The sequence below is a fragment of the Equus caballus genome, chromosome 2 (assembly GCF_041296265.1).
Source record: "Equus caballus isolate H_3958 breed thoroughbred chromosome 2, TB-T2T, whole genome shotgun sequence".
In the NCBI taxonomy this organism is placed as follows: Eukaryota; Metazoa; Chordata; class Mammalia; order Perissodactyla; family Equidae; genus Equus; species Equus caballus.
The window spans coordinates 41,079,534-41,105,764 of record NC_091685.1 but is presented as its reverse complement, the minus strand read 5'-3'; the positions used below and the strand labels follow the sequence as shown (position 1 = coordinate 41,105,764).

Genomic DNA, 26,231 nt, shown 5'->3' with positions numbered 1-26,231 from the left:
TATGACCTGCTTCAGGAGGAGATCAGAGAGCCCTTCCTGCACCTGCCATTTCTCAGTTTACTTCGGCTTGAAATATTCAGTATGCCTTATTTGGGGAGAGCATGTTCTGAACCCCATCAGTGAAATAATAGTGAAACAATGCAAGGAATACCTTTAGGGACTATTCTTTTGTGGAAGTGGCTGTCAGAAATAGTGCATTGCATTTTGGGATATTAATTTTATCCATCATTCTACACACACACATTCTCTCTCTCTCTTATTATTAAGTTATTTTTATTAGGAATTAAGAGAATTGATATATCTGGACTGATTTACTGGTAGGCTTAGTCTTTATGATTTTTACTTTACATATTAAGAAAAGAAGAGTGTCATCATATTAGATTCTGCCTCATATCCTCAAAGGGCATCATCTGCTTCTTGCTATCCTTCCTAGAAATGGTATGTTAAATTATAAGACTCTTGTAACTTTAACTGTGGACTTCCTCCCTTAGGAATCCGAGAAGATCATTGCTGAGTTGAATGAAACCTGGGAAGAGAAGTTGCGTAAAACAGAGGCTATCAGAATGGAGAGGTCAGGAGGTTAAACTCTGGGGATGTTTCTAAATTTTCTAGGAAATTTGGATTTGTTTTTAGTAAGAAAAGATAAAATAGAAGTTAAAAACAAAGAACCTTTCCTCCCAAAACACAAAACAAAAAATAAATCCAGTTAGGGACTTATGGCCAGTTGAATTTACACTTTGAAGTGAAATTTCAATATTTAAATGTTCCCTAGGGAGTTGTGTGCTTAAATAGTTATCATACTACATATTTCTAGGGATCCATATAAAAATGGAAGATACTGAACAGTTTAGAGTTTTTAATTTGCAAAAGGACTGCCTTTGATAAAGACCAAATAAAAAAAGCTGTTCTAACTATTGTCTCTCAGAGTTTTCTCTTCCAGAACCTCTTTGATAAGAGGTGAAGTAGTTTGAGTTACAAGCTTTAAAATCCCTATTCTGTCTTAACCTTGTAGTTCTCTACCTTGAAGGTGAATATAACCCGAAATAATACTTCTGCTATTTGAATAAATATACATTTAAGAATGTCACTTCCTGGGGGCCAGCCCGGTGGGGTCTTGCTTAAGTTTGTGCTCTCTGCTTCAGTGACCCAGAGTTCTCAGGTTTGGATCCTAGGTTCAGATCTACACACTGCTCATTAAATCATGCCGTGGCAGCATCCCACATACCAAATAGAGGAAGACTGGCAACAGATGTTAGCTCAGGGCCAATCTTCCTCAACAACAACAACAACAACAACAACAAATTCAGTTTCCCAGAATATAAGGCAGAAGTGAGTTCTAATATACTGATACAGTAAATGTATTACTTAGAATTTTCTTATTTAGTATATAGAGATGTTAGAATTGCTGAATCAATATGATAGTAGACATGGGAATGTAACATTTGAGAAAATCACATTTATAGATAATACTCCATATATCAGAGTTACTTTCTGATTGCCGCCTTAGATTTTGAAGAAATTATTCCTTGAGTTGGATGTATAGTCTTAAGGAATACTCCTTTCTTCCTTTTTATATATTAGCAGACATATTATTTATGAATTATTGTCTGCCTCTGAAGTGAGATGAGACAAAGTTCATATTTGGGTGAATATAACTTTACCTAACATAGGAGCATAATTTATTTTGAATGTATTGTTTCTCTTAAAAGCAATTTTTCCTTAAGGATGGGATAAGCAGATTCATTTATATTCATATTACTGACTTTAAACATGGGCAGTTGTTTTTGCTTTGCATGCTTTATTTTCCAGTTTATATTAGACTGATTTGACATTTTGGTATTGGTATTCTGATAGGCTTGTTGTTTTTTCTAGAGAGGCCTTGTTGGCTGAGATGGGAGTCGCCATTCGGGAAGATGGAGGAACGCTGGGGGTTTTTTCACCTAAAAAGGTAGGAAAGAATGTTGTGAAACTCAACCAAACAGAAACACTCTTTTTTTTTTTAAGGAAGATTAGCCCTGAGCTAACATCTGCTGCCAATCCTCCTCTTTTTGCTGAGGAAAACTGGCCCTGAGCTAACATCTGTGCCCATCTTCCTCCACTTTATATGTGGGACACCTACCACCTCATGGCTTGCCAAGCGGTGCCATGTCTGCACCCGGGATCCCAACTGATGAACCCCGGCCGCTGAAGCGGAACCTGCACACTTAACCACTGCACCACCAGGCAGGCCCCCAGAAACACTTTTTGTTTCATCTTAGTTACTGAGGTGCTTCATGTCTCTCAGGATTGGCCCCTCCTCTTCCCTTTTTTTTTATCTTGAGACTTGGCTTAATTTCGGATATTTCTGACTTCATCTTATAGTACAAGGGGAGCCTATTTCCAAAATACCTGTCATGTTTATTGTTTACAAGATAAAACCCAAGGCAGTAAATCTGTATCTTTTTGTCATATTGAGTACCTTTAATCATCTTCATTGTTGCTTTCTCTTAAATTCCCACCCTAACCTAGCATACCTTGCTTCAGTTTGGCTGCTCTTTCTGTGTAGATTTTCCCACAGATGCCAGCAACCCTGATTTGTAACTCTTTGGAAGCAATTTCAACTGTTCAGGTTTGTGTAGAAAAATACTGCTTCAGTTTGCTTCTACAATTTGTGTTGTAGACCACCACTGAGTAAGGCAGTTCCTGTCTTCATCCTTCTAGCCTGCTCCCGTCTCAGTTTAAAAAAAAAAAATGACTCCAGTAGTTACCTTCCTACTTACCTAGTTGTAGTTGTTCAGTAGTAGATACCTTTTAGCTAATTAGAATAGTAAGGTGTTTTTTTGTTTTTTTAACCAAGCTGCTCCTTAGTTATTGTTAGATGTTGGAAAACTATTATCCAATGATTATTTTGTGTACACTTATTTATGTGACAATAATAGAACACATGTATTTACATAGATGTACAAAATAAATATTTTATGCCAGTGATAAATGGTTCTTCATTTTAAATGATCTCAAATTGGCTGTTGGAGACTTAACACATCTTCCTGCAAGAGTGTGGTGATGGTCTCTCTCAGTCAGCATAGAATGAGTAGGGAGTTTTCATTGGTAATTTTGTTTTATGTGACATGAAATATTCCTGTGATTTTTGCTAGAATTCTTTTGGTTAGGTTTTTCTATCAAGGTCACGTAACTTTTTAAATAAATTCCGATGTGTTTTTTTTAACAAAGAAGATTGATTTTTAAAGACATTTTAGTACGTATTGTAGAACTGGAATGATAACAGGAGTCTTTTATATGTTTATATTGCCAAAGATCAGTAATTTTCACAGCTTGATAGTTTTTCCTTCAGTAAGACATTATTTATACAGCTATATTACTTATAATTATAGAAATTTTAGCAGCTATAGGTTTGATAGAGTTTAGATTGTGACTTTGCATATATCTAATGGTATTTTATAACATAACCTTTCAGTGTTAAGAACTGGGGAAAATTTTTATGTAGCAACTTATAAAAATATGGCATTTAACACAAATCGTAAATAACTTAAATAAGTGTTGTGGTATAGACAGCCAGAATTCCAAACTGAGGTCTCTGTTTCCATGGCTTTTTCTTACTTTAATTTACCCATCTTGCTTTAACTTTCTAGACTTCCTCGGGGAAGGAGGGGATGCACCACTGACCACATCCGAATTCAGTTTTAGGGCTTGTTTCTGATGTGTTACCTCGATTGTGGTAATCATTGCACAATGTGTACATATTAAATTGACACATTGTACACCTTAAAAAAATCATTTTGTACAACTTAAATATATACAATTTTTATTTGTCAATCATACTTCAATAAAACTAAGGGGGAGATACTTTTAAGGGAAGAAAGAAAAAAAAGAACCTATTTCTGAGATTAGTTTTTTATTAGGCCAGTGTCACGATGGGTTTTAAGGAATGCTGCCCACGCAGATCTTTGACTCTTTGAAACCAGCAAAGCTGTTAAACTAGAGGCAGATGCTAGTTGAGAAGATAGAGAGGTTTTTCTAATTTCTTTTTAATCATCTTTTGCAGTCTCTTTTCTTAACCCTCTCATCTGACTGTTGTTTCATTTTTCCACATTTGCTGGCACTGTCTTGAGTAGATTTTGACCCCAAGACCATGTGACTTATTTTTGGATTCCAGTGGGGTATTTTCACCAAAGAAGGTTGGTTATTAAAAGATTTTAGAAATATTAGATGAAGAGGACTTTTACAAGATGTGTGTATTATTGAATGTCAGTAATTTAAATTTCTTCTTTAAGGTAAAGACTAATAAACTAAAGACAATAACTGAGACCATGGAAGAAGTGATAAAAATTAGAGAGGGAAATGACAGGGAGTGTATGGACATTTTTATGAAGTAAATGAAAAATTAAATATTTCTTGAGATTGTAGGGGTAGAAAAATAATTTCCCCTCTAACCTGAGTTCTTGGCTGAGACCCCTGTAATAAAAGACAGATTAACAGGAGAAAAACAAAGAGAAGTTTAACATCTATACCTCACGTTTACATGGGAGAGACCCAGGGAAAAATGAGTAACTCCCTCAGGTGGCTTAGAATTCTGGCTTAAATATCTTAATGGGGAAAGGGGAGGGAGGAGATAGGCCTCTCGAGGGAGAGTAAATGATCCCTAAAAATCATTTGAATGGGCCTTTAGAAGAGTAAGTGGGAGGATTGATAGTTGTGACAACATTTGTAGGGGTGTGAAGTCGACTTTTGGTTTCCTCTCATGGGATAGTCATCCATCTTCCCTGGTTGATGAAACTCCTGGAGGAGATCTACAACAGTTTCACTCCTTTTGGACATCTGTCTTTAGGCAGATGAGGGGAGTTCAGAGAAAGCCTCTCCCTGCATGTGTTGCTTTTCAAGTGCCTTCAGCTCAAAATAATCAGTGTCAAAGTGGCATATTTTGGAGTGGCATATTCTGCTGCTCCTCACGATTTTGTCCAAATGTTTACAAAAATTATGATTAACTCACCCAAAGAATCATCCTGTCCTAATTTTTCTTTTGTGTTCTCCATGCTTTGACCTTATCAGGAGTTGGATCTCGCTCTTTATCCCAGAACTTATGTTTTTAAATGGAGTGCATTGGTGCAGTTTGGGGAGGTCTGTGGAGAGTGTTTTCTGTTTGTTATGAACTTGCAACTAGGAATCAAAGAAGTCCCTCTTCTAGGCACTGTGGGTAATCTAAGAAGCCGTCAGCCTCCTGTAGGTCCCTGTTACTGTCACAGCCCTCTCAGTGGTGCTGGCTCATAATTGATAATCTGTAACCTTTTTCAGACCCCACATCTTGTTAACCTCAATGAGGACCCACTTATGTCCGAGTGCCTGCTTTATTACATCAAAGATGGAATTACAAGGTATGTTTGTTTCTTCTTTGGTCACTTAACGTTTTCTTTTCTCTTGGATGATTGAATAACTAAGGGGAAATTGTCTTTTGAAAAAATTTGTCGTAATAATTTGCTGTTTTTCCTGTCTGAAATAGTTACAAACTGTTCTCCCTACTCTGCCCAAATTATGTGTTTTAGCCTGCTGAACCAGTTAACATGTAGTTTGTCTCTAAAAGATCCTATGTAAATTTTTTCCTTCTAACATGTTATATGAATTCGTTAGAGAGATTAGTTAACTCGTGTATTTTTATAATGCTGTGTGAGTTACATTGGTGTATCATTGCTCCTTGGTTTCTTATTCTGATGTAGGGAGGTTGATCATATATGAAAACGGAATTCGCATTTGAAAGCCTTTGTAAAAAAAAAAAAGGCGATACCTTTTGTACATACCAAAGAATATTCTTTGGGAGAAAGAGGTTCATTGTTTGTAGTGCTTTTTGTGTCTGAATTTCCCTGGGAAACGCTTTCCCTTGTGTTCAGGGTTGGCCAAGCAGATGCTGAGCGGCGCCAGGACATCGTGCTGAGTGGGGCTCACATTAAAGAAGAGCATTGTATCTTTCGGAGTGAGAGAAACAACAGTGGCGACGGTGAGAGTTCTTGGCTTAGCTTTTCCAATAATCTTTTTATTCTATATTATGAGAAATCCCCAGACTTGGTATTCCCTGTCTCTTTCAGTGATACTTTCTTGTACAATCTAATATTTGAAAATGCAGAATTTCTTGGGCTGCTTATAAATGCAGGGACAGACATAGCTACTTTACATGAAAATAGCCTGGGCAAAAGAGGTCTTTTTGTTACTGCCAAGAACGGAGCAGGACATAGGCAGTTAGGCTTGGTCTTGAATGTTAATTATTTAATAGACAAGTAAAAAGGGAACAAGTATCCTGGCTAGTGAAAGATTTGAAGGACCTCTAGTCTTAACCCAGTAGAATTTATTTTTATCTAAAAGGGAAGGAAAAGTCAATCTTGATTTTTTGCCCAGGTTATTAACAATGACAAACTAATGGTATTTTTGTGTTATATAATTCATTCCTTCCTTAATCAAAATATTAGCCTTTGAGCTTAAGTTTCTGCTTGTTACCTACATGTTGTACTTAAATTTTCTGATGGTTTTCAGTTTTATAGCCTGAACTGTCAGATATCACCTAAACTAACATTTCCTGTCTTCTTCTGAGGTTTGTCAAATTCATTTAAATGTTTCTGTCTTAACCACAGCCCTAAATAGCCTCTTATATTGGAGTGGGTACTGGTACCCTAAAATGAATTATTATATAGATGCTCAGCCATTTGGTTGGTTGCAGGAATGTGTTCTAGTTGCCCTGAATCCTCATAGTCATCTGCTTTCTGTTATTTCACTCCACTGGTTTGTGATGCTAATATTAGTTTGCATTCCTCTTAGTTATCGTGACCCTAGAGCCTTGTGAACGCTCAGAAACCTACGTAAATGGCAAGAGAGTGGCCCAGCCTGTTCAGCTACGCTCAGGTGAGACTGAGAGAGGTTTGAAATCTTCAGCAAAGAACACTTGGCTTGTGTGAGCAGCTCTTTGATTTTTAACTCCTTGTTTAAAGGCTAAAGTGATAATCAGCATTAGGATTTATGTTCTTGTAAAACTCCAGAAGCTGTCTTTTTGCATTAGGGAAAGTGAGGTTGCTAACCTAGATACTATACATTTAAAAAATGGTTTCTTAACCCTGTTTCTTTTCTTTTTGTTTTTTTTCCTGCTTTTTCTCCCCAAGTCCCCCCGGTACATAGTTGTATATTGTAGTTGTGGGTCCTTCTAGTTGTGGCATGTGGGACACTGCCTCAGCATGGCCTGATGAGTGGTGCCGTGTCCACGCCCAGGATCCAAACCTGTGAAACCCTGGGCCGCCTAACTGGAGCACGCCAACTTCGCCACTCGGCCCCAGGGCTGGCCCCTTAACCTTGTTTCTGTTTTATGCTAGGAAACCGTATCATCATGGGTAAAAACCATGTGTTTCGTTTTAACCATCCGGAGCAAGCACGGGCTGAGCGGGAGAAGACTCCTTCCGCTGAGACCCCCTCTGAGCCTGTGGACTGGACATTTGCCCAGAGAGAGCTTCTGGAAAAACAAGGAATTGATATGAAACAAGAGATGGAGAAAAGGTAATGTAAAAATATGATGTGAGCCACATGACTGTCACTTCTTTTAAACATATAGTAGTATTCATGAAACAGCTCCGTGATGTCACAATTTATTCTTTCCTCTCTTGTTTTTCTTTTCCTTCTAGGCTACAGGAAATGGAGATTCTGTACAAAAAGGAGAAGGAAGAAGCAGATCTTCTCTTGGAGCAGCAGAGACTGGTAGGAGTCCATCTTGCATCCTCTGTTAGGAAAAGGGCAGCTTGGTCTCATATACCTTCCCTGTTCCACGGATGAGCACTCTCCCAAAATGCTTATCTAGCTCTCATTGATACCATTCACTATTCTTTCATTTCCTTAGTGGAGAAGGAACTTACATCTCCTGGTAGCCTTAGCCTGAAAAACTGTCCATAAAGGTACTACTTTTGTGCCTTTTATGTCTTAAAGTCAAATCTTTACTTCTATCAAAACCAAGTGCTTCTTGAGGAAATAGTGGGAACTTTTTGGTAACCTTTGCCTCTTGATAGTGGTTTTTGAGTATGCATCAGTGGTGGTTCTTTTATAATAATAATTACTCTGAATATTGAGTTTGGTGGGTGTTTGCCTTGGTTTTGTTTCTGATCACCTGATAGTACTAATTCTCTGCTCTTGGGCTGACTTGGGGATTGTTCTTGTGCTGGACAGACTTTTTTTTTTTTTAGTTAAACTGTGTCTAAAAGTGTTGCTGCACAGTTGCATGTGTTAATCCTTTTCTGTTTCTCCCTGCATGGAGTCTGAATTCTCAATTAGGGTCTTTGTGACATATGGGATGGCAGTAGAAGAAGGGGCCATACAACCGAGTCAGATAGGAGAGAGAAGCCTGGTTTCTCTGGGTTGAGAAAGGGTTTGGATGAGCAGCTGAAAAGGTCACAGCTTATAACGCCAATGGCTTTAGAATTTTATGATGGTAATTGATTTTCCAGGTTTGAGAGAAACTGAATCTCATGAACAAATAAGTTGATCTGTTAGTTAGATTTTCATTTTTAAAGCCATCCAATTTTGGTAATGCCAAATTTGGTTTAATTTTGGTTAAAGCCCTGGTTAGCAGAAGCTTCTTGGCATTCATTTGATATGTAAGAAAAGGGTATAACAAATCTTTGGATACTGTGGATACAGTTTAGGAATTTCTCATTTTTAAGATTATGGACTTCTTTTAAGACAAGGGAGTATTAGGAAGAAAGCAGGGGTACTAGTTTCTTCCCTTAGTGTAAAATACAGCATGTAAACTACAGTAGTACACTATGGCCTTATAGCCATGCTCTACTTTGGAGGAGAGAGGCTACTGCTAAATGGGCCAGAAAAGCCAAGGACTTGAGCAAAAGCAGCGTTTTCCAGGGCAACTCAGTTCTTAGGCTTGGAAGTGGGTTAAACCAGTTAGTCTGTTATCTTGGAAATTATAGTAAAGCCCACAAAAGAATGGACTGTAAGAATAATTCAAGTGTTAGGAGCAAGATAATAGCAGTATTATAGATAAGAGTCTCTTTAGGAGGCCTAGTTGGCATTTAGTTTTTAATGAAAACAAAGATTTAGCTACAATGTGGTTAGGGGCTTGAAAGATTTGTGACACATGAAGGAGCCTTTTATCTTAATAATGTAGTGTCATTTAATAACATGCCTCTGATGGTCTGTGAGAGATCAAACAAGGACAGGTATAATTAAGCTGTATTCATTATTAACAATAGTGCCTTGTATTTGTATAGTGCTTTATAATTTACAGAGAGCTGTAACATCCATCATTTTTTTGATTCCTGAAACAACGCTTTTTGGTAGGTGTGTGTGTAAATTAAATGAGTAATATTACCTCCAGTTTACAGTTGAGGAAACTAAGGCTAAAAAATGCTGTCTTGCTCACTCTTAAACACCTAAGTCAGGGTTCTGTCCAATAAAGCAGTGCTTCTCAGCCACCTGGGAGTCACGTTAAAATGCACATGCTAATTCAGTAGGTCTGGAGTGGGACCTGAAATTCTGCATTTCTAACAAGCTCCCAGGTGATGCCAGTGCTGCCGGTCCTGGGACCAACCTTTAATTAACTAGGTGGCAAAGAATAATGATGGCAGGTGCTCTCTTATACCCAAGAGCTGGTGATCAGATATATGCTCTGAAATAAAGACGATGACCTTTGAATAAAGAGAAAGTAAATGTCTCTAAGACATATTTAGTTTCCTGGGAACACACTTAGTCTGCAACTAATCAGGTTCTGGTTATCATCTGCTGTGTGTATCTCCAAGGAAACGAGGATTTCAAGAGCAGCTTCTTAAAGCAAGGAGGTTGCTTTCCTCCCATAAGTCCAACTGTCTAATTCACTTAAATTTCTTGTCCTCAAGAGGAATTGATTTCTAATGCTTTAGCCTGAAGAATATCTAGCAGTAACGATACTGAATGGAAGATATATTTTTATGACCCTGTATTGGTCAACCAACAGATATATTTCAAATGCATCCTATGAATAAACATTAAGAGGATACAAAGGAATTATTTTTCAGTAAATATTTATTTACTGTTTACTATATATAATTATTTTTGCATAATGACAGCATTAATAAATGGAATTCAGGCTCTTGAGTTTTCTATTATGATAGTTCCCCAAATGCGTCACATTGTTAGATTGCCGAACATTCTCTTATAGTTAGTGCTCTGTTATACACTTAGTCCTTTCTGAGCTTGCTTTTTTATACATGTGTTTTGGTGTCTTCTCTCTTCTATTTGCATAAGCTTCTTATAGAGTCTTCTGGAGACCCTTTTTGCATTTTGGTATTTAATGAAAACAGAAGGATCATTTAGTAACATGTAAATTGGCCAGACATGAGTAGTTTTTCCAACTCTGTAATAAATGAATCTAAATATTTTTAAATCTTTTTTTTTGACATGAGATAGGATATACATCTTGGCACATAAACTTTGCATGCAGAGTTTTTAGTATCATGTCACTAAATGATGGAGGGATGATGTGTTTGAGCTACAAGGAGAACATATTCTAGAGAGTCATTAAAACAGTATTTTAAAAAGAAATAAAATTGTGGCCACTTGATTTAATCTGAGTTCTTTTGGATTTATGTAGGCTCTTTTATTTATGTTTTATTTTAGAATTTAAAGACATAACTTTTGTCTCTCAAGCATAATATTAAAGCAATGATTAGAATATTTGTTATTACTCAAATTAGGTAGTATTCACTTCATCCTTTAGCAATTTTAAAAGGAAAAGAAAACCAGGGGAAAAAAAGTGATAGTTAAGTATGTGGGAAGAATCAGAGTTTGTGTTCTGTGAAACTCAGATTATACGTATTTGCAAGAAAAGCTTTTTAGGAGTCAGACATACCTTTTTCTGTAATGTTTATTAATATTATCTTTTATCACTTAAGATTGACCATTTTGATTTTTTAAACTAAAGATGAAAGAAAAAATAGTGTCTGAATTTAGCTTTATCTGGTTTTTGTTGCTAAATTTTCAAATAGGTGGGGGTTATAAATGGGCTTAGTACCTACTTTGCAGACCAATAGAAATAATACAAATCAGTAGCAACATCTCCAAATTCAGGGGCCAAGTTATTGTCATTATTGTTAAAGGTTATTTTTTTGTTCCCAAGAAAGTAACAATACATAGAAATCTTTGGTCTAGAAAGCAAAATATTATTTTATCAGTTTTGATTCTTTTTTTTTAAGCTCTATACTAGAGATAATTTTGGTAATCACAGCCAAGTAAAAGAGACTATTAAGAATATTTTCATTTACTAGACTACCTTGGACTACTCTTCTAGTGGCTAGTTTCTTTTCCCAGGAACTTTTATCTCCTGAGTAGAAATTCTTGCTTAATCCTGTCCATCATAGGAAATTCTAAATCCAGCATTGCTTTCATTTAGATGTCTGTTATCAGGATTTGCTTCTGTTAGTTAAGAACAATTGATTATTATCCATAGCTCTTGAAACTACGTAGTTTTGAACTTTGGCTGCTGTTTTAGGCCTAAGTAAAGTTTTTTGAAAAAGAGGTAATAGTGCAAAGATAGCTGGAAAGACAGTGTTAGAGATAACATTTTGAAGTGTATCCATTTTACATAAGCAGAAGATGATCTTTGTGTTCTATGTGTTGATGGGAAGAGTTGTCACTTAAAATGATATTCCTCTAATACCTAGAAATGCCATGGGTTTTCATAGATAGAAAACATCTCTCAGTTGTCTTTATTAAAATATTACCTGGGGAATTTAAATGATGTTTAATGAAAGTATATTTGCCTAGCTTAATTTATGTTTTGGAAATTTATTTCTTAAAATTTAGAGGTCAGGTGTTTGTTGGTCTAAGTGTGTGAAAAAACAAAATAGCAGACCCACTATAAGGATCCTTTTTTATGCTTCTTTGTTCTCTGGGTAACAGACTTTAATGTCCAAATGAAATGGATTGATTTGACACGACACAAGAAAGTAGCAAATCCAGTATGTGCTCATGGAAAGACTAGTTTCAAAACCGTCTTCTAGAAAAAATATGATTGATAAAAAACCTCACATGGAATGCTAATAGGGATTCTTAGCATTTTTAACATCATCCCTGTTTGCTTCTTTTTCTACTTTCTTATATTCTAACTTTTTTCTAGGGCTGCTCTTTTTAGTAAAGCTAAACAAATGTGGCATCCTACAGCCTTACTAACCTTTGTTAATCCGCCTGCTCGTCACATCTTGTATGGCATCTGTGCTCACTCATGGGGGAAAGAGTTTCTGGAAGAAGCAACAGCAATAACCAAGGCAAATGTGGGGAAGTGGCTGCATGGGTGTTAGCATGTATGGGGTGTAAGTTTTACTTCATTTTCTTGAGATAGCGGAGATGTTATTTCACACCATTTTGTTAATAACTTCATATGACCTTAGAGTGAGAGACTCACTCACTGTGTCAATCTTCCCAAGAAATTTGATTATAGATTTCATCACTTAAACCGGGCAGTGGAAATTTGGATTAGTGTTACTAAAGCAGCAAACAAATCTTTATATTAATAATAATTTACATATGCCTGTCTCTTAATAGACTTGCACATCATTTAGGGTTTTTTTGTTTCGTTTTTTTTTTTTAGTTTTTTTTTGGTTTTGTTTTTAAATTTGGTTAAGGTTTTTTTGCTTGCTTTTTCTTCAGTTTGATTTTCCTTTTTTATATTTTAATTTTGGTTATTTTGGGGCCATTTTTTGATTTTGTTTTTCCAAAGGACGCGGATTCTGATAGCGGGGACGATTCTGACAAGAGGTCCTGTGAAGAGAGCTGGAAACTGATTACTTCTCTGAGAGAAAAGCTCCCTCCTAGCAAGTTGCAAACCATTGTTAAAAAATGTGGCCTCCCCAGCAGTGGGAAGAAACGAGAACCAATTAAAATGTACCAAATTCCCCAGAGAAGGCGCCTCAGTAAAGATTCCAAGTGGGTCACCATCTCAGATCTTAAGATTCAGGCTGTAAAAGAGATATGCTACGAGGTTGCTCTCAACGATTTTAGACACAGTCGGCAGGAAATTGAAGCCTTGGCCATTGTTAAGATGAAAGAGCTTTGTGCCATGTATGGGAAGAAAGATCCCAATGAGCGGGACTCCTGGAGGGCAGTGGCCAGGGATGTCTGGGACACTGTTGGTGTAGGGGATGAGAAGATTGAAGACGTGATGGCCAGTGGTAAAGGTGGGACTGATGTAGATGACCTCAAGGTTCATATAGACAAGCTGGAAGATATTTTGCAAGAAGTCAAAAAGCAAAATAACATGAAAGATGAGGAGATAAAAGTCTTAAGAAATAAAATGCTCAAAATGGAGAAAGTCTTGCCACTGATTGGATCTCAGGAACAGAAAATTCAAGGAAACCACAAAGCAAAGGAACCTGTTGGTGCTGGTGTCAGTAGCAAGTCTGAGAATGATGTAAGTAAAGGAGACAGTGGAGAACTTGGGAAAGAAGAACGTGTTTCCCAACTGATGAATGGGGATCCAGCTTTTAGACGTGGACGTCTGCGTTGGATGAGGCAAGAGCAAATTCGATTTAAGAACCTGCAACAGCAGGAGATAACAAAGCAGCTTCGTCGGCAGAATGTGCCTCATAGGTTCATTCCTCCTGAGAACCGCAAGCCCCGGTTTCCCTTTAAGAGCAACCCTAAACACAGAAACTCTTGGAGTCCTGGGACGCATATCATCATAACAGAAGATGAAGTTATAGAGCTTAGAATCCCAAAAGAGGAAGACGGAAGGAAAGGAAATAAAGAGGAGAGCCAAGAAAAGGGGGGTAGAGCAGCTTCTAAAGATCCCCAGTTACCGTGGGGCTCTCAGGGCACACGAAGTCAAGACCACATTCAAGTTAGCAAGCAGCATATTAATAATCAACAACAGCCACCCCAGTTACGCTGGAGAAGCAATTCTCTCAATAATGGTCAACCGAAAAGTATGCGCAGCCAGGCTTCTGCCTCCTCAGAGTCATTAAACTCCCACAGTGGTCACCCTACTGCTGATATGCAGACTTTCCAGGCGAAGCGCCATATTCATCAACATCGTCAGTCTTACTGTAATTATAACACTGGTAGTCAGTTAGAGGGCAATACAGCTAATTCCTATCAGAAGCAGACTGACAAACCTAACCACTGTAGCCAGTTTGTGACACCTCCACGGATGAGGCGACAGTTCTCAGCACCCAATCTCAAAGCTGGTCGAGAAACCACAGTATAAATTACTGGACAAACTTGAAATCTTGGCGGAGGAAACAGGCGATGTTAGCTTATGATTTGAGTTGGTTCTAGCCTTGGCCTTGAGTTCCTATTATTTACATTATGATTTTATGTTGCGTTCCTACAAATATTTTAACTGATTTTTAATATTCTTAAAACATAAAACACTGGTAAATATTTGAACACCTCCCTTTTGTTTGTATACCATGGGCAGTTTCTGGAATTTTGGACAAAACACTGAGACCTCCTTTATTTTTCTGACACTTTCCTCCTTTCTTGGTGCCTAGATAATATACTTATTTACACAGACTCATTTTGGTGTAAGTTTATGTTTTTATAATGCCTATAAATTGATCTGATATCCAGAAAGACCTGCCTTTTAGTTTATGCTGACATTCAAAAGAGGAATTCAATATGTAGAACTAAATGTCTATTTTTTCTCCATAAATGTTAGACATTAGTTTAAAAATAACAACATGCAGCTGTGTGGGCACAGCTTTGGATTTCTCATCCATGTCTGTTGTTTTCTTTAAATATAATTTGAATTTTCAAAAGCCAAAACTTAATGTCTTTGGACATATTTTATAGTACACAGCTTTGCATCTTTCACAGAACTTCCACATCTTCTTCTTCTTCTATATTTCACATAGAACTGATTCAGTAGTTTTTTTTTCTTTTGAATGTATCAGTATATTTATGAAATTTGTCATAATACTGAAATCTTTAAATTGGCACCATATCTGGATTTCTGTCTGTGGTTTGCATTTTGAAGTTTAACGTATAGTTTCTCACACACACACACACTGAACTATTCACCAAAATCATGCCAACAGAAATACCAACAAAATACTTGTATGTTCCTTTGAGCAGTGTGTATGAGTTTATAGGGAGATTATTTGGTGGAGAAAGGGAAGAGGTGGGACATGGGGAGAACACTACAGCATATGACTATGTGCTGCTTATGTTCACTTGTTAGTGAAGTAATGAAATAAATTAACTTTGGGTTTAGAATAAAGGAGATGATATATAATAAACTATTCTTTGGTTAATAGTAGTAATGCTCATAGATACTCAAGCAAGGAAAGAGATTTCCTGATGAACATTTGTTGTATCAATACCTCATTTTATTGTGTTGTGGTCTCAGTTTGCCTCTCGGGAGAATCCACTAAAAACGATGGATTTTAATGAGAAGAAAAGGATAGTTTTCTACATCCTTCCTCATCTCTTGAACTTGTCGGAAACTTTTTTAAGAGGTGGTGTGAAGAGCCGGAGATGTCTGTGAGATTGCCTGACTTCATGTTGTTGAAGATTCCTAAGTCACCCTAAGTCATCTGTCAAACTCTTGTCTTCCAGATGGTGTGAAAAATTGCAGCCAAAATAGCAATTAGCATTCAAGGAAACCTTAAAGATCGTGATTATATGGTTTTTTTTTCCTTTGTGTGTGGGCACTATGCTTTATTAGAACACATTATTTTTAATCATAGTATTTTTTCTTTGCTTTTAAGAAAATGCTTTTTTAATGCACAGAAAATTGCTTCCAATTAACTTTGGGGGATATTTTTGCCTTCGTAGCTAGACTAGTCCTAGTCTTCAACTGAGGTTTTATGGCAGATTAGACATGGGTGAATGATGTTTGTAATGGGTTGACTTAATTGAGATGACAATCTCCTGTACCATGTGTTCTGAATGTACTCGATAGGCTACTTCAAGTCAGTCACTTCAGTGCATCTTGTGTAAACCCCAGTTGTTCTTCTTTATTCTTCTTAGACATAGATATGTTAACTACTCCTTTCTTGCAAAAATTTAATTTTCTAATATTAATAATAATAATTACTCAGCTTTCAACTCTGTAGCAAAAGTGAGCTCTCATTTTCCCTAACTTGAAGTAACATAGGATAGACCTATAGATTTTCATTTTTATGGTGGCCTTTTAATCTTCTTATGGGCAGGTGCCTCCTTTTCCACTGAACAATGGGAATGGGTTTCTACTGGTGATCAGGTGACATTGCAAAATGAAAAGTAATACAATATTTTCACTTAGAAATGTGGGTTGTGGTAATCACTATACCCACACTGATATTCCAAAGAATTAGGTTTGTGTTTGTGCTTTGTCTGCTGATCCAGTTGCCCTCATATTGCTGAAATGTTTAGATATCTAAAGGAGCCCTTAATTTCACATGACCAGGAAGAAAGGAACCAAGGTTTGATTGATTGCCATATATATCCCTTCATGCATTTCAGAGCAGATGCTTGACTTAAAAAATAACTTTGTGTGAATAAAAGTATTTCATTGACTCTTTCACTGAATAAGTAACTAGGACCTTGCTTTGTTTTTGTGAGCTATTAGTGTAGCCTATATTGCTTTGTTTCTTTTTAAATTTGACAGTATCTCTCCCTAAGCTTAAATACTATAAGACCAAAGAGAAATGGTCATCATTAAACTATTATGTTATTAAAGTATTCCTAGCTATTATCATAGAAAAATGAAAAGTGTTTGTGCTATTGAAATTATACAGTGATCTGACAATAATGGAAATGTAGAGGAGTCCTAATTAATTGGTATAGTTTCACAAACCAAAATGGTATTCCTTGGAGAGTTAAAGACATTCTGTTTATCTAATAAGTCTCAACCACAGGGCTTTTCTTTTATTTTTGTCATAATTCTTTCTAGCGCTTCAAATTGTTTCTCCTTTCACTGGAAATGTGTGGTTTATTCCATTGAAGTGACTTGAAGTGACCTCTCGTGCTTTAGGTGCAGGCTGATGCTGAAAAAACAAAACACAGATTTGCCACACCCATGTCTGCATTAAAGGCTATTAGACCATAGGAAGTTACCTGGATTTCCTCTGGTCAGCTGCTGTACCCCTGTGCCTTACTGGTCCTTTGTAGACTCGCCTTACTGATTTGTTCAAAAGGCTGGGAGGAGGGAAAGCTAATGTGTCCTGGTGTACCTTAATGAAGATGCCTTCTTAGGCACAATGCAAAGCACGTATTTGTTCTATACTGTTAGAGCCGGATTCTGCATTATGAGCAATTTTCACAATTGTCCAGTTTATGTCATCTGTCTGAGATTTTTAAATCTGCTATAGATAGTTTGAACCACTCTAGGTTGTGAAATGTATTGGTTTCCTCCCATCATTACTGTAAAAAGATGTTGTGGATGTTCTTGTTAACAAACTATGGATTTCTCCCCCGATTCTTAAAAAAAATGCTTGAAGACTGTTGTTGAGTGCAAGATCTACCTTTTCAGAAAGGGAGAGTTAGTATGTAATGTTAAAAAATAAAGTCCTCATTCAATAAAAGCTGAAATCATTTTTTAAGAGTGTGATTTCTCTGTGATGTGGGAGGAGGGAAAAGTGAAACAGTGATACTAATTAAACTTGGTCTTGACTTTTATTTATTACTTTTTCATCTGAAGATGGATCCAGATCTTTTATATATATATATTTCTACATGAACTTGATTAGTTTAAAGCTTTTCCTTTTGTTACCCTTTTCTTTTTTTCAAATTCTTTCTTAAATAAGATTTTTAACCCCTACTTTATGCTACATTTTACTTAAAAACTTTTCTAGTATAAATGAGTTATCAGATATCACTTTCTGATTTCTTTGAGTTTACGTTAAACTGTTTTCAATTTTTTTATTGTATAATCTTGATTTGAAGTTTTAGAAAATGAAGTGGTATACTTCCCTTCATGTAGATAGAAGCTAAATTTCTAAGAAGCTTTGAGTAACTCTGTTTAGCTTTTCTTTTTTCCTTTAATCACTGCTTTTCTCCACCCAGAGTATTGGTGGTATGCTAGAGGTGAAACAGGACAAAGCAGAAGATTTTTCTGGAGTGGACCATGAGGCTTATTGAACATTTGGTCATGACGTTTTTTATATTGAAAAACAATACAATCATATATTATGGAGTAGAAAGAAAATCTGCATGAGATTTTTTTTTCCCCCATTAGTTTTTAATGTGAAATTCAGAACTTGAGAGGAATGTTCAGGCCTCATGCTCTTTCCCTTCAGGTACTTTGTGTTTTTCTGCTATTGGAGAAACTGGTGGAAAAGTTGCCAAGAGCCGACCATTTCTAGGGTGACACAGATGAGTCCACTGCAGTATGATATGTGCAGTGATAGTTGTGTGTGATAGGGTGAGGGGAGAAGATTTTTGAGGGAGGAAGCCCTGAGCCAAGAGCAGAGTCCTAAAGTACAACTGGGCATTTCTCCAAGTGAAGAATGGCGGGGGAAGGGGGAAGCATGTCAGGTCTAGGGAAGGGCGAGTAACCTGGGGTCGTCAGAATAGCAGCTGTGTGTCAAGGGGCCGTAAAAGATGAGAGGGCTGGGGTGACACGGCCAGATCCTGGCACGCCAGGGGTTTGGGACTTTATCTTGAGTACGATGGGAAGGTACCAAATGATTTTATGTGGGGAGATTGCATTATTAGATTCATTTGGCCATTTTAGAAACGGCCAAAGTTAGGGTTGGAGGATGGGTTTGAAGAAGGCAAATTCAGAGCCAAGTGCTCCAGTTGGGAAGTTGCTGTGTGAACTAAATAAGAAATGATGCTTGCCAAAGGCAGGGAGAAAGTAGAGAGGGAATGACTCTGATAGATAATTTGGAGGTAGAATTGAATTAGTTTATGGGTGGAATAAACCTCGTATACACAACCCACAGGTTGATGAAGGCTCTTGCTTGGATCACGATTGGAAAGTAAAGTAAATGAGACCAAGATGGGACTGAGAGATTGGGAGAAAATAGGAGCTGCTCGGGTCTAAGAATAGGTGTTGTGGGACCCCTCGAGGGATAGATCTTAGACTGTCTGTACAGTGCTGCTGTTGGTGAGCAAATTGAGGTGTTGACAAGAACTGGGGCGTAGATATCTCCCTTCTGGCTATTGCTTGCTAATTATAATCTGCCATTAAAAGAGGAAGGCAGTATTAGTAAAAGGAGCCAAGCCTCTGATGTCAAAAACAGCCTAACCAGAAAACCCAGAATGATGACACTGGTTTTACCTTAAGTGCCACCTCCTCAGAGCTGCCCTAATCATGGCACCATCATCTCTCACCTAGAGTACCATGGGAGCCTAACTTGTCTCTTTGCTTCTGTTCTTTTTTTCTTAAAGATTTTATTTTTCCTTTTTCTCCTCAAGAGCCCCAGTACATAGTTGTAGTTGTAATTTTTAGTTGTAGGTCCTTCTAGTTGTGGCATGTGGGACGCCACCCCAACATGGCTTGATGAGTAGTGCCAGGTCCGTGCCCAGGATCGAAACCGGCGAAACCCTGGGCCGCTGCAGCAGAGCGCGGGAACTTAACCACTCGGCCACGGGGCTGGCCCCACTTTCCTTCTCTTCTTGAACGCTATGATCCTTTGTCCACGTAGCAACCAGCATCATCGTTTAAAAACAAAAATCGGATCTTATCAGTGGCTTCCAGTGGCTTCCCATTGCACTTTAAAATCTGAATTTCTTACCATAGCCTGTGAGACTTTTCATGTTTTGGCTTCTTGCCTGCCTCTCTGACTTCATCACTTAACATTCTCACATTGCAGGCCCTTTGGACTTTTGTTCCTTGAACTTGCCAAGTTTGTTCCCACCTCTGGGCTTTTGCACTTCCTTAAGAGTGCAATCCCTTCTCATCATGCTTTACTCCTCTTCTGGATCTGCACTCATGTGCCACTTTTCCTGCCCCAGGCCAACTCTCCTTGTTTTAATAACGATAACCTATCTTGCCTACTTGTTTGGTTCTTCTTCCTTGAGAATGCAAACACACCTAGAATAACTACCTTCTTTGTCTTGTTTGCTTTATCATTCATCTATACACATCACCCAGAAGAGTGGGTCTCAAAGTATAGTGTGCATCAGAATCCCCTGGGGGACTTAGGACAACACAGATTGCTGGACCCACCCCCATTTTCTGATTCAGAAAGTCTGGAGTGGGGCCTCATAATTTGTATTTCTGTTAACTTCCCAGGTGATGCTAATGCTACTGGATCAGCAACCACCTTTGAGAACCATTGGTCTAGAACAGAGGTTGACACACTTTTTCTGTAAGGGGCCAGAAAGTAAATAGTTTAGGCTTTGTGGGCTCCCTGGTCTCCGTCACAACTACTCAACTCTGCTATTGTAGCAGAAAAGCAGCCGTAGACATTATGCAAAGGGACGGACATGGCTATGTTCCAATAAAGCTATATTTGCAAAAACAGACAATGGGCTGGATTTGGCCTGCAGGCCAGTTTGCTGACCCCTGATCTGGAAGATACTCACTTTTGAGAACTATTAACTGAAAGAGCAATACATGGCTGTGTATTTGATCTAGAAGACAGATATGTGCTAGATGCTGGTGATTCAGTGGTGAATGACAGATCTCTGACCTCGTGAAGTTCACAGGGTTGTGGAGGAGATAGCCATTGGACAAACAATCACACCAATAGTTATACAGTACATTTATGACATAGGCCATGAGGGAAAATACATAGTGCTCTGAAAGTTTGCAACCAGGTGCCTCGGAATGAAAGGTGGCCTTTCCTTGCTCTCAGCTGATCTTTTATTTTGTTTCACTGAGAAAGGGGCAATCAGAAGAAAACTTCCTTTTCTTCCTACTTCTGGTTCTGCATGCATTCATCATGCATCCGTACCAATACTTCGGCTCCCCTCCTGTTGGTGGATGAAGTGTCCTTGCTCTTGTCTTAGCCCAGCCTTTGTTCCCTGCATTCCATCTATGTCACCTTCCCAAGGACTTACTATACATTTACCCCTTCTCTTTTACAACATCACTTTCTCTTCTGGATGATTCCTGTCAGCATTCAAACATATCTTCGTTTGACCAGTTTCAAAAAAGTCCCATGAACCCTGTGAACTGCCACTCCATTTCTTTGTTCTTTTTCATGGGAATAGAGAGTTTTCTGCTCTTATTTCCCACTTGTCTACCTCCCGTTATTTCTTTTTATTGTTTTCTCTCCCCATTCTTGCTTGAACTCACTCTAATCAGACTCTTGTTCCCACCTCACCGCTGAAGCCACTCTTATCAGGGCCACCAAAGATCTTCATGGTAACAAATCCGGGGGTGTTCTCTCAGTCCTCATCTTACTAAATCTGTTTAGCATTTGATGATGAAGATAATAATTCATAGTATTGAGCATTTACTTGCACCACTAAACTTTTTGCAGGTATTAGCTCATTGAATCCTCAAAGCATACAACATATATTGAACTCGGTGGAACATTTTATAAACAAAAAAGCTACTGATAAATACATTATGTTTTAGTGTACTTTCTGTAATTATCCTAGTTTTTACCATGAAATTAACAGAACAGTAGGATCTGAATCTCTTTATCCATTTGTTGTAGGAAAATCCAACACTTAAGAATTTTTCTGGTGACCTACAAAATGTCTTTGTTGGAAGCTCCTATGCAGCGTGGTTTGGGGAAGAGGCCGCCAATTCGAGAAATGGTGTTGCTATTTGGACTGTCAGTGCTTATAGAAATTTTCCCTGGTCAAAATGCAGTTAAGGTTAGGTCCATAGCATTCTGGGAAGTCTTTTTATGTCAGCTTTACTGCCACTGAAGCACAGCCAGAGCCTTTAGGGAAGGTTGTTCTCATACTGTCAGCAGTCAGAATCTAAGGATCTTTCATTGGTAGTTTGACTGGCTTGTACACCTACTCTTGAGGAAGTCCTCAAAAAATGAGCCAGTCACAGAGAGTCAAAACTCATTTCACTTAGATGGGATACCTAGTGTAGTCAAAAATCACAGAGACAGAAGTAGGATAGTGGTTGCTGAGGGTGGGGGAATGGGGATCTATTGTTTAATGGACATGGTTTCAGTTTTACAAGATGAAAAGAGTTTTGAAGATAGATGCTTGTGATGGTTGCGCAATATTATGAATATTTCATAACACTGAACTATACACTTAAAAATGGTTAAAATAATAAATTTTATGTTATGTGTATTTTACTGCAATAAAAAAATTGAGGAAAAAAATGAAAATAAAAAAACTCTTAGGATAAAATATTAACATTTTTTTCCACCTGATGATTTTTTAGGTAAACCAGCAGTCTTTCTCTTTTTACTGAAAGAATCCTATATAATACATGTTTTTTTTAGGGGGAAAAAACCTCCCCCATCCCCAGTCTCTTATTTTGAAACATTTTAAACCTACTGAACAGCTGCAAAAATAGTTCAGTGAACCTTTGTATACCCATATTAATGTATTTTTTATAAGTCATTTGAAAGTAAGTTGCAGACATCCTAACAATTTACTCCTAAATACTTCTATGTGTATCTCCTAAAATCAAGGATATACTCTTAATACCATTATCCCATCCAAGAAATTTAATACAGATTCAGTATCATGTAATATAAGTCCATTTTCAAATTTCCCTAGTTGTCTAAAAAATATAAATGTTATAAGTGTGCGTGTGTTTTAATCCAAGCTTCAGTTGAGGTTTATATATTGCATTTGGTTTTATCTTTCGTTGTATTGGTATTTTTTGAAGAATCTAGGCTACATTCTGATTTGTCTGATTGTTTCCTCAAGATTAGATTTAAGGTAAACTTTTTTGGTAATACTGCTTTAAAGATGACATTGTATACTTCCGTTGCATCACATCAGTAGACACAAATTGTCAACCTGTTCTATTATCAGTAATGTTTAAAATGTAGTAAATTTAGTTATTGTGATGTTTCCCAGCTCTTTCTCCTTCTTCTTAATAGATATCTGGGGTGGCACTTGGGATTGTGTGAATATTCTGTTTTTCATCCTCCTTTCTACTCAGTTGTTTTTAGCATTTATAAATGATCCTTGCCTGATTTAGTTACTACATTTGGGGTTGCAAGATGGTAGTTTTTAAATTGTCATTCCCTGTGCATTTATTAACTGGCTTTTTGGAGGGGGGGGGGCAGGCAAAGAAGAGCTTTCCTTTTTTCTCCTCTTCTTTCAGTATCAGTATGGACTCATGGATCTTTTTATACTCAGTGTGCTATATATTTTTTGTTGTTATTATTTATTAGCCCGTGGGAGTATGTTTCCTTCCAAAGTGGCCCTGTCAGTCTTTGAGTACTTCTGTGCTTTTTGGCACAAGGTGTTCTGGGCTCACCCTGTCCTTTCCTTGCTCCAAACCTGGAATCAGTCATTTTCTCAAGGAGCCCTGGTTTCTTTTAGTGGGGAGTGTATTTAGAAACCAAGATCTAGGTGCTAGGTATACTTGGAAAATAAACTTTTTAAAATATTGCTTGTCATTTTAATAGTGTTACCATTTACGAGGACTTTCACATGTGTTTTAATTTATTTTTTGTGTGTGGAAGATTGGTCCTGAGCTAACATCTCTTGCCAATCTTCCTCTTTTTGCTTGAGGAAGATTGTTGCTGAGCCAGCATCTATGCCAATCTTCCTCTCTTTTATGTGGGATGCTGCTGTGGCATGGCTTGATGAGTGGTGCTGGGTCTGCGCAGGGGATCCAAACCTGCAAACCCCGGGCTGCGGAAGTGGAGTGCGTGAACTTAACCACTATGCCACCAGGCCAGCACCCACGTGTGTGTTTTTTTTTAAAGATTGGCACCTGAGCTAACAACTGTTGCCAGTCTTCTTTTTTTTTTTTGCTTCTTCTCCCCAAATCCCCGCAGTACATAGCTGTATATTTTACTTTTTTTTTTTGAGGAAGATTAGCCCTGAGCTAAATCTGCTGCCAATCCTCCTCTTTGTTTTTGCTGAGGAAGACTGGCCCTGAGCTAACATCTCTTCCCATCTTCCTCTACTTTATATGTGGGACGCCTGCCACAACATGGCTTGACAAGTGGTGCCATGTCCGCACACGGGATCCAAATCGGCGAACCCAGGGCTGCCAAAGCAGAACGTGCAAACTTAACTTCTGCGCCACCAGGCTTCCCCCATAGCTGTATATTTTAGTTGTGGGTCCTTCTAGTTATGGCACGTGGGACACCGCCTCAGCATGGCCTTGTGAGTGGTGCCATGTCTGTGCCCAGGATCCAAACCGGCGAAACCCTGGGCTGCCGAAGTGGAGTGTGCGAACTTAACCACTCAGCCACGGGGCCGACCTCCCCACATATGTTTTTAAATAGTTCGTTATTTGGTCCTTCCTGCACTCTCGAGCAATAGGCAGGTCAAATATTAAAGTCTTCATTTTAAAGATGATAAAAGTGAGATGTAGAGAGGATTTAACTTTCCCAGGATTATAAAGACTAGTACGAGCAGATGCCAGGAGCAAAACCCAAGTCATTTACCTGCTAGTTTTAATATTTGTCTCTTTTTTTGCCATAGTATATAGTCTCCTAAAAGGTTTGTTTAAATATCTAATGAAGCTGTGTCACTGGCTCTTGGTCACTGCTAGAAAGAAAGCTTCCTTTGTGAGACTAAATGATAAATGACTAGAGCCTTGAGAATATTTGCATCCTTCTTAGCATTGTGCTAAGAGGCTTTCAGTGGTCCTCTATAATGCATAGAATGTTGATTTGTGACTGGGAGAGCTCTGTTTGAAAACTGTACAGGGTCATACCTAAACCTTTGTCTCACGACAGCCTGTAATCAGGTCACTCCCAAAGAAGCAGGAAACCCAGGCAATGTATATTAAAATGCTCTACTTGTACTGTGATTTGGGATTTTCTTATGTGAAGTGTCTTATCTTAACCTTCTTGTTTTATTTTCAAAAAGTGCAAGGTTTTTTTCATTAACACTCCAAGGAACCTTTTTGGACATTTTTTCCCTAATCTCTTCCCACCATGAAATTTTAATAACTCAGACATATGGTATATCTGTTTACATACTGTATGTATATTTGTACTCTATACATAAAAAGTAAGTTTTTTTATCCCTCAAGAATCATTTTTTGTCCTCTTCAGGGTAAAATCACCCTCATTGAGAATGCATGGAGTAGATGGAGAAATGAAGGCTAAATCTGATTTGTATTATAGTAATACATTTTGTATTATAATAGTATATTTTAAAATAAAATATCTTTCTTGGATAACTAAATCAGATGTATAGGCTATTTCAGTCCTAATTGCTCTGTGATCTTTTAGTTACCTGAAGGCTGAGTTCATCTTACAGCTGCAAAAATGGTAATATTTCATCCATAGGGAGTTTCAGAAGTCTGCAGTCCTAAATTTTTCCCATCCAAACAGCTAGATAATTGAACTGTTGGTGACACTGGTGAATTTAATCTTTTCTAATATTCTTTTTCTCTGAAACTCCTTGATTTGCAAAGGTACTTCTTAAATATATTTTAGCATTTAATACGGGACTCATGCATTTTTCCCCTCAGAATCCCATCTTTCTCTGCCACAACCCCAAGTAAAGAACTCTTGAGTCTGAGGGAGCAGAGAGAGACTGCAGTTAAATTTTTTTTTTAGCATTTATCCATTACAGACTATCTTGTGTGCTTTGCAGTTTTTTCCTAAGTGTTTCTCTGTACTTGTCTTTTTATTGTTGTTCCCTGCATCTGTCTTCTTTTCTTTGTCTTTTGCTTTGTTTACGTTCCCCAATATGCCTTTCGCTTCTCTTTTCCTCACCTCATATTTCCTCTCTCCTACATGTTATCTCCTTTCTTTTCATTCAGGACTATGAAAGTAAATTGCAGGCCTTGCAGAAGCAGGTTGAGACCCGATCCCTAGCTGCAGAAACAACTGAAGAGGAAGAAGAGGAGGAGGAAGAAGGTAAAATCTAGAGACTGAAACTTTCCTATGTATATCTTTTGGATTTGTGATCAGAACTGGATTTGATCATAGTTGACCCTACCATTTATTGACATTTTACGGAGCCAATTTAAAGATGATTTAAAAGATGCTCAATGCTGAGAATCCAGGCTATAGTCTATGAGGTGAGAGTAGGACTGATAGAGTTCCTTAGAACACAAGATTTCTGAGCACATTCTTCATATAAATCCCTTGGGCAATGTAAATATACTGTCTCATATCACTGTACATATGAAGTTCACATATATGTTGCAAATAAATATAGAGCTTAATCTTTAAGATATTCTGTTCTATTTGCTGGTTTATGGTTTATGTCAGGGATTCCCCAGTGAA

The 26,231-nt window shown here is 37.7% G+C and overlaps 1 protein-coding gene across 31 annotated transcripts in view; it reads left to right on the top strand.

Moving 5' to 3' along the window:
* Positions 1-26,231, top strand: part of KIF1B (kinesin family member 1B) — a 134,658-nt gene that overhangs the window by 62,517 nt on the left and 45,910 nt on the right. For 29 of the 31 annotated variants that reach the window (XM_070260958.1, XM_070260956.1, XM_070260948.1 and 26 more), the window contains 8 exons: positions 492-571; positions 1,873-1,948; positions 5,290-5,369; positions 5,880-5,986; positions 6,799-6,882; positions 7,344-7,524; positions 7,650-7,722; positions 25,763-25,859. In XM_070260958.1, coding sequence (XP_070117059.1) covers positions 492-571; positions 1,873-1,948; positions 5,290-5,369; positions 5,880-5,986; positions 6,799-6,882; positions 7,344-7,524; positions 7,650-7,722; positions 25,763-25,859 — 778 coding nt within the window. Of the gene's footprint in view, positions 1-491; positions 572-1,872; positions 1,949-5,289; positions 5,370-5,879; positions 5,987-6,798; positions 6,883-7,343; positions 7,525-7,649; positions 7,723-12,721; positions 17,526-25,762; positions 25,860-26,231 lie in introns of those variants that run through there. The other 2 variants (XM_023635825.2, XM_070260961.1) reach the window with 1 other exon arrangement.